We start from the raw sequence: 12902 nt of genomic DNA, 5'->3' as shown, positions 1-12902 counted from the left end.
CCGCTCAACCTCATGACTTTGTCTCAAATTATTTAAAGGGACAGCAACATTTGTTTACAACGAGTTGTCACGATAGCGTTTTTACCTTGAACTCATTAGTTTATACCATGCAGAAGTGTGTTTCAGGACTAGGGGTGGGAATTGGAAAGTATAATGATTCCGGTTTTCCCGATAACTATTTTTATTGTATTTTTATTTTAGTAAGTACTTTTGAAAAAAAAGAAAAAAGAAATGCAATTCTTGCAAAGGGTGTGTTTACTAATAATTGGCTATAACTATATATTGGAGTAAAAAGACTTAAATAAAATATTGCCAATATTTTATGAAACAAACTGATTACAACACAACTTGTGTGATCTTCAAGCGACCGTTGTCATACAAAGTAGAACAGCCATGAATTACACGAATTAAAGTCTCATATAAAACAAAAGTAATTTTCAGCTCAATGATTCATATTTCTTTGATCTGCTCTGATTTATGTGAATTGTTTTGGATAAACTAAAAAGAACTGAGTTGTGAAATGAGCTTCTTAAAAAAACACTGAATAATAAACACACGTTAAATTTCATAAAAGATTTTATTTACAGTGTTAATTTTAATGTCAGTACTATTAATTTGAAAAAGTAAAGAAATATTTCCATCTCTTATTTAAATATTAAAATCAGGAGAACTTAATCCAGATATTTTAAAACCAGCCCCATTAGGTCTATGCAAAGAGTAATATACATTTGCACACTTACATAAGTGTGTGTAAGGCACAATATTACTGAATTTAGAAATTTCCATAAAAACTGGAACAATATATTTTAATAAGCCACAAAAAAAGGGGAAAATACAGAATGCATTAAGTTCACTGATGTACAGCAGGTGGAGCACTCTTGTCTCTCTCTGTATGTCTCCACAGCTGCTCTGACATCATGATGCTACGGAAGGCCATGAGTCTCAAATCCTGACAGAACCACAGTGGGAATCAAACCCTGAATTAGAAATAACCTGAATTAACCACAGACAATTAAATTATAAACTCAGAGAGCGAGATAGAGAGAGATAGAGATAGAGATAGAGATAGAGATAGAGATAGAGAGAGAGAGAGAGAGAGAGAGAGATTGAATATAGGCACTTAAGTCAGAAACTAATCAGAAAAGGTTCAGCAGTGCTTCAATATAAGTCCTCAAATCAAAACCCTTCATTCATCTGTATGAGTGCATTGTATCAGTGTTTGTTGATGCTGCTCAGGGCCTGATTTCACTCTGCCTGTGAACGTCGCCCTCAAAGGCAAGATTATCATATTGGGGTGACGCGTCCAACTGCTCCTCTTGCACATCTGCAAACCAATCACAACAAACCACTCAGACCAAAAGACCAATAACAATAACTGACCTATTACCTTGTTTCTAGAAGCATCTTTTCCCCCAATCATTTTCTCCATTAGATTTTTTTTAAAAACAACAACAACCATATCCAAATTTATTTACAACATTACAAACTTCAGCTTTGAGGTACACTGTGAACAGCTTCATCAAATCAGCAATTACAAAGAAGCATTAAACTATTATAGATATTATTTGGACGTAAATGATTAGACAGATTTGTTTCAAATAGTTAGTATATTATTTAGTATAAAAACAGGATCCATTTTGAGGACAGTTAATTAGTACAATCACAGTAAGCTGCAGTGCGTTTCTACATGACGCGAGTAATGTGATTGTGTGCGTGTTTTTTCATACCGTTTTGAGTGCCTTCAGCAGGACTTAGGTGCTCGATTCCACGCATGGATGCATATCCAGAGGATGCAGTCTCACTGTGTGTGTGTGATGCCGTCTCACTCTGCAGGTCCTCGGAGTTAGAAAAGGATCTGAAATCAGGCACTGAAATCTGTGGCTGCTCCTCTACATCCAACTACAAGAGAAGATCAGAAAAATACATTTCAGAAAATGTCTGGCCAAATATTTTTTAGTGTGCACCGATTGAATGTTCAAAAACTGAAAACTAGATTTTATGGCAAATTCCCTAAAATGGACTCCAGACTTGAAGGGCAAAAGAATAAAGCCAGGCTGCCAAAGAGAAGAAAAAACAGAACTAACCCTCCAGCTTTCCGTATATGTGAAGCATGATGACTAAGCATCAGTCCAGTTTCAGTGAGAGCAGTCTTTGTATTAACAAGTGACAGATGATCTATCAACCCTCTGGTTACTGTAATCAAGGCTCATGACAGAATGGTCAAGAGAACACATCATGTGCAGTTACTTACTAATGCCACTTAACACCCCTTACACTAGAGGTATGCTGTTTTTGTCACCTTGGGTCAGGACTGCTTAAGGACATTCTTTGGAACAAAGGTGAGCTCCCAAGGTGCAACAAACAGTCTTTTCACTCGATTATAAACATTATAATAAGGAAGAAAAAACTATTGCAAATTAATCATCTTGAGGAAACAGAACACTGGAGTTTTTTTTCCATCCTATCACTGCTTCTGGAAGTTAAGGATGAGCAAACATGTACTCCATCGAAAGCATCCTGTCAGGCTGTACTTCTGCCTGGAATAGCAGCAGAATCAAAGAGACTTACAGAGGATAGTACAAGCAACAGAATGTAACACCAAGGTGAGCAGGGCTAAGGCCAGGAGAAAAAAAAGCATCCCAGATATGGTATTTGCTGCAGAAAGGCCAATACCACCAAAGCCTAGGGACATCAAAAGTCAATACTTATAATCTATAATTCAATTATTTATTTTTATTTTAAACAATTTTAAATAATGTATCTGTATATTACTTGCATATCTGTATAAATTGTGCAAATGTATTATTATCACATTATCACCATTCAAAAGTTTGGGGTCAGCAAGATTTTTTGTTCTTTTGAACTTTACATTTATCAAAGAATTCTGGAAAAAACTGTAGTGTTATTCCACAAAAATATTAACCAGCACAAGTATTTTCAACATTGTTGATAATGTAAAAAATAATAAGAAGAAATGTTTCCTGAGCACCAAATCATGATATTAGAATGATTTCTGAAGGATCATGTGACACTGAAGACTGGAGTAATATACTGGGAATTCAGCTTTGCCATCATATAATAGAAAGAAAAAAAACTTAATATATTTTACTAATATATTTACTAAATAATATTTTACAAAATTACTGCGTTTACTGTATTTTTGCTGTAAAATGCAGCCTTTCAAAAACAGCATTTAATTGAAATGAAAATCTTGATCATTTTAATACATCTTTGCCAAAAAAACAAAAATTAAATAAATCTTACTGTTTTGTTTTTGTTTGGTTTTATGCTTCTGTGTTTTTATTTATTTATTTTACTTTACTTTGTTCAGCACTTTGGATAGCTTCCCTATGGTTAAATGTGCTTTATAAATAAAATTTACTTACTTACTTACTTACTGACCCCAAACAATTGAAGGACAGCATTCATTTTGTCTAGTCATTCTAGAAGCCTTGAGAAAATAGCGTTTTATGGCCTCACTCGAGCATGTGACAAATAAACTTTGAGGTGAGGTGTGTCACTGCTGATGGATCTCTATCCATCTTCACTCACTGCCACAATAAAAGATTTCAAATTACGAAGGTGACCAAAGACCAAAATCTCTCCCAGGAGCACCCAACAACTTTAGTCAACACAAACAGCAATGTAACGCTGCTCCCTGTGACTCTGCATGACTCAAATCAAATGCTTTAAACCCATGAGCTGTGTCACATTGAACAGGAATAACACCAGAGCTTTTGAACATCTGTTCCTCTTTGCCACACGAGGCACAGAAATGATTTTGCCTTGTCGTCTTCTTTTCCTTTTTAAATAATGCTTAGTAAAGTTATGTTTTTCATCTGCAGCTAAGTTGCTTACACTTTAGCATGATAAACAACAGGACATTTGTATTGTCATGGTAGCACTTTAAACTGAACTGAGAGAAAATAGGGTTCTGGTTTGTTTGCATTTGTTCAGCTTTTATCTTCTTTGTTTTACCATTTTAACAATAAGACTGTGTCTGAAACCAGAAAAATTACGCCTTATTAGGCAGTATCCGGAAAGCATTAAGGGACGTTGTTTACACAACATCCTACCAACTGAGGTGACTCCATCTGGTACCTCTTTGAAAGAAGGTAGGTTGAAAAAAAAATATATATCTTTGATAAGAGCGGATGAAAAAAGTAAATTAATTCATAAATGTGTTTTTGGAACTTTATCAACTTTTAGATAAAGATGGAGGGGAGGTGAAAAATAACATTTGATATTTGCTAGCACCTCAGAGCTTTATATCGTCAAACGCTGGTCTTTTGAATATGTCTGGGGTGACAAACAGTCCTAGTGTGAAAACTCACCTCAACTCCAAGGGCTTTAAGAATGTCACACTTGCACATTGGGCAGGTTCTGTGCTCTAGCAGCCACGGCTCTATGCAAGATCTATGGAAGAAATGACTGCAAAACACACAAACACATTGTGCCCACATTAGAACTGTAGGACAGTAAAAAAGAAATAAACATCAGTGATTGACAGAGATGGAATGGAGTGAAAGACAGAGAGACATACTTGCATGTGAGAACTGACAGTACATCTCCTGCTTTATACAACTCAATACAAACTGCACAGGTATCAGCATCGGGGCCAGTCTCCTGTGAAACAAAAATATACACACATGCACAAATCATCAAAACATCATTCACACAGATGGTTCATCCAGTTCTTCGTATATCTGCAATTAATAAGTTATTCTATTGATAATAAGCCATTACACTGAATCATTTGTCTTCTTTCATGCACATTCTAACTGTACAATAGTTTTAAAAACAAACATTGTTTTTATGCTATATTTTATGCTTTATTTCAGCTTTTGACTCAATTTACAAAATTACTTTTCACACTTGAAATAGTTAACCCTGGGTCATTAGAAACTCCAGGTAAATGGAATCCTGGGTTATCTTGAATCACGTTTCACATTGTTCACACTTTACCTGGGGTTACCAACTAATCTATTCATAAGATGACGTGTCAAACTGGACAACCCTGAACCCCGGGTTAACGACCTTATTTGCATATTTGCAAATGCATAAACACAACACCCGATACGTTATTTTGCCAACTGTTCTATCACGTTTATCCAGAACAGACTTTTTGAACTATAAAGGTAAGAATGAAATGATGTCTTATTCACTTCTTCTATCACGCTGAAACGTCTGTTTATTCAACACTCAGTGTTTGCATGACTGTTCAAAGCCTGTGAATATGAGGCACGCAATTGGTTGTCTGTTGCTAAGCATTTGCTAACCCGAGTAAAAAGCAGTGCTAACCCCACTTCTAGATTACAAGAGTGAAACATTCCTTTATCCAGGATTAAAAGCTGGGGTTAGAACGTCAATCACCCAGGGTTAAGCACAGTGTGAAATGGCCCTAAGTGTCCAAAAGTGCTGTAACATTTAGACTCCTGTTACACATGTTGTATAAAAATGTACCATCCACAACATGAAAAAGTGTACCACTTATATGTACCGTACGAAAATATTCCAAAAACAAACCTATAAAAAAAAAAATGTAAAAAATAAACTCTACATACATACATGTGCATGCACAAAACACAAAGAAAGAAAGAAAAGAAAGAAAGCAAGAAAGAAAGCAAGAAAGCATGTATGGTGTTCAAATGTACCTGATCCCCTTGTCTCAGTGTGCGGACCTGCAGCTGGCCAATCGCCTTTTTTGCTTCAGCTTTCAGTTTTTTCTGAAAAAGAACAGACAAACAGAGCTTAAAATGTGTGTGTGTGTGTGTGTGTGTGTGTGTGTGTGTGTGTGTGTGTGTGTGTGTGTGTGTGTGTGTGTGTGTGTGTGTGTGTGTGTGTTTTGGTGTTTTTGGTCTGGTCTTACTGGTTTTTCAGGAAGTGTATGAATATTGTTAAACTGTAATGTGAGTATCAACACGGTGTTCTCAGATTTGTTTACTCTTCTAAACAAAAACCTACAACAAAGGAACTTCATATTAGGATTATTAAGTAAATATATAAATGGAACATTACATTTAGCATAAAAAAACCCTCAACCTTCAGCGAGAGAACTATTGCGGACTGAATTTGGACACTTGAGACAGACTTAAAAATGTATGAATGTCAATGCATTAGATAACCAAAAAAGAACCTCTAGCAAAACACTCATTCACACTTTCACAAACCACACAGAAAAAGGAAAAAGTTGGCACACCAGCTTTATAAATAGAAAAATGATTTATTGCATGTTCTAATCACTTTGGTGAGAACATGTAATAATATTTCTATTATGGAGCTATGATGTGCCAACTTTTTCTTTTGTGAGAATACCAAGATATTTTTAGTTAAGTCCAACTCTCATTTCTGTAATTTCAATTGCATTATTCTAGATACATATTATTAAATTGTATACAACCTAGGGAATAGTTAATATAACAGACATGGACATGCCTGCAGAACTTGAATACACAAATTCACTTGAACTGTGTGAATTGTGTTCATACTAATATGAATCCTCTAACAGATTGAAAAGGGAATCGACAAAGTACTATTACATGTTTAGCTCTAGCGCTGCTCATTTACACCAATTAAATGCAGGTATTTTTCAGCACATTGACAAGTGATGTTTTCAATCTATCAGCCACCATTTTTGCTGACATCACATTTGACTATAAATGCTGTAGCTTAAAGGATATGTGAATATACACGTTTTAATTTATTTGGAGGAACAGAAAAAAATAATTCTATTAATGTGCATGTTTTACAATAAATATAGTCCTACATGTGAATAGGAATAAATAAATTAATAAAAATGAATAGTAAGTTGAACATTCACAATCCTTACCCTGCAGTCAAAATTGTAATAAATTTCATAAAACAATTTTTCAAATCTAAAACAGTGCAGCAGTTATTAGTCAGAGTTAGAATGCAAAAGTAAAGTTTGCTCAGGTGCTGCTTTAGAGTAATTTATTGACACTGCTTTTTATTATTACCAATGATGAAACATTTGTGATTGAAAATATATAATTAATATAACACTATTGACTAAAGTTATACCAAAAAGTATAAATGTATTCATGTAAGACCGCATGAATTTCCCTATTGAGGAAATGAACATACTAACGGCCAACAAATAATAGAGACTCATTAAAAAATGAAAACAAACTGTGTCAACAGACTATCTGTCTAGTCAACAGTCTCAGCAACAATTTGATGTTTGTTAACTTTTTTTAAAACAGCAATTATTTACAACTGACTGTTCTCCAGCAAAAGTAAATCCAATACTCTTGACAGTCCACCCTTTTTGAACACCTTAAGGCTGATTTATACTTCTGCGTCGGACCTACGTCGGCGCCTCTATGCTATAGACTACGCGTTGGTTTTCATTTATACTTCTACGCCGTTGTCCGCGTTGACGCCCAATTACACATGCAGAGGGAGCATGTGAAACCTGAGGGAGGGGTTCTAGCAGACCAATCACAGTGCTTGCGTCTGCGTAGAATTGATACATTTTTGGAGAGGTGAACGTCAGGGTATGCGTGCTACACACACCCTACGGCGTAGCTACGGCATGATTTTGACGCAGAAGTATAAATTGGGCTTTACAAGCCTCTAAAGAAATATGGATTTCTTGGAGCTCTTTTTTATTTGTCATTGACCTGATCTCAACCCAGTGACAAATGAGTCAGAGTTAATATGTTTCTGACGTTTTTAAATTCCATGAATAAGACCACCTGTGACAGTGTTAATTCTAAATCAGTATGAAGAAGGAAGTCATTTTTATTGCTCACACAAACCCAAACAAAGTCCATTCAAATCTGGGAAATCTGGTTATTACTCTAGAAAAAAACCTACACACCATCACTCTTTAAACTATTTTTATAATATGGTTTATGGTTGTTAGTTAGATAAATCGCAGAAGAGTCTGAAGTCTTCAGCCATTTCTTGAAAGCCGCAAAGATTTTAGCAGATCAGGTGGAGGTTGGCTCCCGTAACCGAAAAGAGAGGGAGAAGGTTCTGGAAAGCACCGTTGCACCTTGTTGTGGAGGAAACACCAGTTTCTTTACATTTACTGGCTGCAAATGGAGGGAGGAGGGAACATACTCTTATAATGAGTGTGCACATCCAATGGCAGTCCTGATGGCCAACGTCAAAGCCTTGAAATGTATGCAGGTGACTACAAGTAGCCACTGGAGTGACACAAAGAGGGATGTGACATGGACCCTCTCTGGTTGAAGCTTATTCTGCCCACATACTACATGACTTAGCCCTTACTTTCCACTCAGCGACAGTTAATGGAGATTGTCGACAGAAGCATAAAATCCGTGCTCATGCACGTAAGTGTCGATTACTATGTTTGAATGATTTCTAAATTTTATCCGAGAGAAGCTCTGATGCATCACCAATGGCCAAGAGATACTGTATTTAGCAGGATAAATATCTGCGATCCAAGTCCTGTAGTATGAAATGTGTTTTTGGCTTGGACAAGAAAAGGCACAGCATACTCAGACAGAAAGGGTCTGATTTTCCTGAAGTTATAAAGCACAAACCTGTATACTCAGGCCGTTGCCGGGATATGGGTAGTAAAGTTCAACAGGTTAGGATGGGATCTTGGCCTGCTAAAGTTCAACAAAGACTTTTACTTTACAATTTACTTTTATTATTTTCTTCCCATTTTACCTCAAGCAAAATAACAAACAACTGGAAAAGGTACTTTTGGAGCACAGTAATGCCTTTTGGCTTTAGTAAGCTTAAATATTCCACGGTATTCACCTCTGCAAACAAGATTGTTAGAAAAAATTCCCAGTGTAATTTCAACAGTAGCGAATTGAAACCATTCCGTCCGTCTGTGTGTGTGTGTGTGTGTGTGTGTGTGTGTGTGTGTGTGTGTGTGTGTGTGTGTGTGTGTGTGTGTAATAATCTCAGATGGGTTGTAATTTTAGTTAAACTTTATCCAAGATCAAACATTCCCTTGATACTAAAGTTAGTCCTAATGCCATTTTTGAACCAAACTTATACACATATAGTGATGACATTAAAGTTGAAAAAAGGATGATGATCTCAGAACCCAGTACTGTGAAACCAGACTAATTAACAAGCAAGCATGAAGTGCACAGTGCAAAACTACGCATTTGTGATGTTTTCTATATAGGCTACATTTTCTATATAAATTTCTCAGAACAAATGTTGTCTCATAGAATCATAACTGGAACACACAGTCAGTACTTTGGTTTTGACATCTATATTTAGTAAGATTCTCAAATAGTCTTGTTTATACAACCACTTACCGGGCAGACCAGCTATCATCTATATAAATGAGTAACCTAAGTAAATGGCTTTCTATTATTGTCATTGCTGTGAATAACACCTGTAATGATTATGACAGTGACAAGTGGAAATATCAAAGAAGGCAATTTTGATAAACAGGAAATTCTTATCACGATGTCATGATGTTATTTAATAAACAAGCTCAATCGAGGATCAAGTACATGATTGGTCAAATTTTAATTAGCCACAGACCACAAAATGGTTGTAACCAGCTCTGGTGGAAAGACTGGTAAAGCTTCGGCCTCTAAAGCAATGTCTCTGTGAGTTACTTTAACCCCACACTATACAGACCTTCTTGATTTTTCTTGTCAAACATGCCAAGACATTTGAGGCTGACTATTTCTATAAGGGAAAAAACGAGGTAACAAAGTGACGAAAAGCAAATAAAGTAATTTTCAGCCATTTTCTCAGTTCCAGTGTACTTTCCCTATTGCATTTAAAGAGGTTCGCTTGGATAAGGTTATCATTCTTAATTTCCTAAACTGTGCAGTGTGTAGGCTACAAAGCCACTGGAATTATCTTAAAGTGCAAAACTTTACATAACGTAACTTACTTGCACAAAAAAAGTGTAACTACTTTTTGCTATATTTTAGTGCAAAAAATATAATATGATCTCTATTAAATAGTGTTTGTTTTAGCATTTATTCTTATATTTATTAATTTCGAGGTATTATCTCTGTCTTTAAAAAAGATGTAGTTTAATAAGGTTACAGTTTTATTTAGACTAACGTTAACGTAAAAGTGTTTTTGGGCCAAACCTAGATTAACGCAGTACATTAACAGGATTGACGTTCACACAGCTCATCAAATCAGCAGCCATCGGCAGCCATCCACGAAAATCTTGTGCTGTTACATTACCTGTTTGCGGTTCTGCTGTCTGAGGCCGGTCAGTCTCCGCGCGGAGTAAAAGATGAAGTATCCAACAGTCGCCGCGGTGACGATGAAGAAGGAGATGGAGACGAAAAACACTGAATAGTGACTCATCCAGGGACCGTGCTGCTTCCCGACCTCTATCGCTATGGAAACGGGCACGCCTTTGCCTAGCAGATGGGCCAGCTCCATCCCACGGTAGTTGCCAATCATGACTGCAACGATGCTCGTGCCTAGAAACACACAAAAGAGACGATACTGTAAACACCAGCAATACGCATGCGCAAACCAAAAACACAACCCGTTGCGTTTAGCAACCTGACTAAAGGGGCCGAATCGTCATCAAACATGCAACATTATAGTTATTTACCAACACGTAACGAAATAAATTACGTTTTTAAATGAAGGGGGAGGAAATTATGCACCTTGTGTCGAAACAGTGGTCAAACAAGAGTTTGTTTCGCGAGAGGTCTGAATTCTTATGACTCAAAAAGATGGAAACATTGCTTGTTTGCATGCGCATAACATTCTACCATGATTATTAAAGCCTAGTTAACTAAAACTATTTAAAAAACATTTTCTGTTCTGTTTCAAGTTCATTTTTGTAACTTGAAATAAACGTTAACTGATCAAACAAGACATATAAAGGGCAACATTTCATTTTTTATTTAGTTTAACGTGATGTTGTTAATTTTTGTTTTAATTATATTAGAACATACATATTTTTACAAACACGACAAAATAACTAAATTTTTACAACAACTTTAGTAGTATCTTGATCGTGATATTAAAATAACACTGCAAAGAACTACGTACACGCAGCTTTTTATGGCATGACACATAATGTCATAAAACACATTAGGCTACAGGTCATCTAAAAAGTGAGTCATTACGCAGTGAATTTCTCCTGATGATCAGTTTGTGCTTTAAAAAAAACGCGGATCTAGTCCAGTTTCTTTTTTAACTCCTGTACAGGTGAGAGCAGGGTGCGCGCTCTTCCGCGTTGAGGAGGTGCAAAGGACATGATCTCTGTTTCAACCGTCAAGTTTACATAACTTACACAACACAACGCCCGGGTTAGAGTACAACTGGCACCCAATAGAGACCAGAACTGATCCAAATAAATAGACAAGGGAACACTTACATATATACAAACTAAAACCTATACAGCCATAAAAAAAGTTCAGCAGCCCTGCCCATCTGTGGTCCTAAGCCCGTTGGGTCACATACCTGGGTGGGACATCTGAATGACCCGATTTTCTGCCCCGACGTCGTTGAAAATGATAACAGCGGCAGCTCCGTTCATTGCTGCGACGTTAATTTTATCGCTGAAAGTGCAACCGCTTCCGCGTTGGATTAAGGCGATCCAGCCCCTGGAATCGTTCGGTCGGCTATAAACGGTGTCCTCGTCACATCCATAGATCGGAGCGGCTAAATACACATTTCCCATGATAGAAGCTTTGGGTGAGTCTTGGCCATACAGTCCCATTTCCTCTTGATACCATGTGGTTCGGTTCATTTCAGGATGGGTGTAGGAAATGTTCAAGTATGCAGTGCACAGGTAACTGGCCTGCGCCAAGCGCACACTCGACACCTGGAGAACCGAGGCCACCAGTAGCCACGGAAACACATCGAGACTCGCAAGAGGCCCCATGTTCGGCAAACCAACCCTGCCGCGACCCTCTTTAGTACAGTTCAAAGCACAAACTGGGTTTTAAACAATTTAAAAAGCTTCCGCAAACTCACGTAATCGATAACTCCCTACCCTTACGCTTACAGGTGTTTTGGTAACGCAACTGAATAGAAACTCTACCTCGCTGAGGTCACTGCGCCCGAAGCCACGCCCACCCCTCTTTTAAAGCCACACAATCTGTTTTTCTGTACTCGTACTTTTGCAAAGGGACTACAAATTATGTGGTTCGTTCAGGGGTAGAGCTATAAAAAAAATATTGAGAAATTGTAGCCTACCCAAGATAAAGTACAGATACTAGTCAAAATGTTTACTAAGTAAAAATACTTGAGTGAAAGTAAAAAAGTATGCATTTTTAATTGTACTTCAGTAATTTAAAGTAAATGCATTGTTCATTTTAATTTGACTTTTGAAAACAAGTAGAGATTTTTGCATTTTTGTAAAAATTTGTAAAGATAACTTTGAAAAACAACTTTTTTACATGCTTCTGCACAGATGCCTTTTAGACTTTTGGACACAGCAGATGTTAAACTAACACAATATGCGGAAGATTTTCAGTTAAAATTAGTAGCAGATGATTTTACAATGGTTTTAATACACGGTTTTTAAACTAATAATCGAGACTGAACCGTTTACTCTTAACTCATGTTCATCTACAGTGAAAGTCTGTGTTTGAAACTGAAAGGGATAGTTCACCCCCCAAAAATTAACATTCTGTCATCATTTACTCATCCTCAGTCTTTTGAAGGCTGAATGATTTGAACTCTTATAAGAGTTATTAATAGCAGAATGTTGTGTACAGTTGTGTAAAGCGAAAGTGAATGGAGTACGTGTCAAGCAGATTGTAAATAGCAACTTAAATTTCACTCTGTCCTCTATATTTAAAGCCTCATTTGATTTCAGAAAACTTGAAATACAGTACATGCAATATGGACTACTTTTATGATGCTTTCGTTGATGTTGTTATGCAGTTTCATGATCCATGACTCACGCTATGATATTTTGTCTGTGTGTCATTTTTGGAACTTTA

The 12902-nt window shown here is 36.6% G+C and overlaps 1 protein-coding gene across 1 annotated transcript; it reads right to left on the bottom strand.

Moving 5' to 3' along the window:
• Nucleotides 1-558: 558 nt before the first annotated feature.
• rnf128a (ring finger protein 128a) lies at nt 559-12605 on the bottom strand. The gene is made up of 7 exons (XM_077241178.1): nt 11413-12605; nt 10171-10415; nt 5655-5726; nt 4544-4626; nt 4335-4431; nt 1728-1899; nt 559-1324 (listed from the first exon to the last, which is right to left on the bottom strand). Exons 1-7 carry the CDS (start codon nt 11834-11836, stop codon nt 1233-1235), a joined length of 1185 nt encoding a protein of 394 aa, XP_077097293.1. The 5' UTR covers nt 11837-12605; the 3' UTR covers nt 559-1232.
• Nucleotides 12606-12902: the final 297 nt, after the last annotated feature.

The sequence above is a fragment of the Siphateles boraxobius genome, unplaced genomic scaffold (genome assembly GCF_051911475.1).
Source record: "Siphateles boraxobius isolate OS27281-9 unplaced genomic scaffold, OSU_SipBor_1 24, whole genome shotgun sequence".
Lineage (NCBI taxonomy): Eukaryota > Metazoa > Chordata > Actinopteri > Cypriniformes > Leuciscidae > Siphateles > Siphateles boraxobius.
Note: the sequence above shows the minus strand (reverse complement) of the source record. Positions and strands in the feature narration are given on the sequence as shown.

Coding starts and splice junctions, on each gene's coding strand:
- rnf128a (XM_077241178.1), bottom strand. CDS start 11,836: ATGGGGCCTCTTGCGAGTCTCGATGTGTTTCCGTGGCTACTGGTGGCC. Junction 5,727..10,170: donor GACAGCAGAACCGCAAACAG/GTAATGTAACAG, acceptor GTTCTTTTTCAG/AAAAAACTGAAAGCTGAAGC. Junction 4,627..5,654: donor CACTGAGACAAGGGGATCAG/GTACATTTGAAC, acceptor TTTGTTTCACAG/GAGACTGGCCCCGATGCTGA.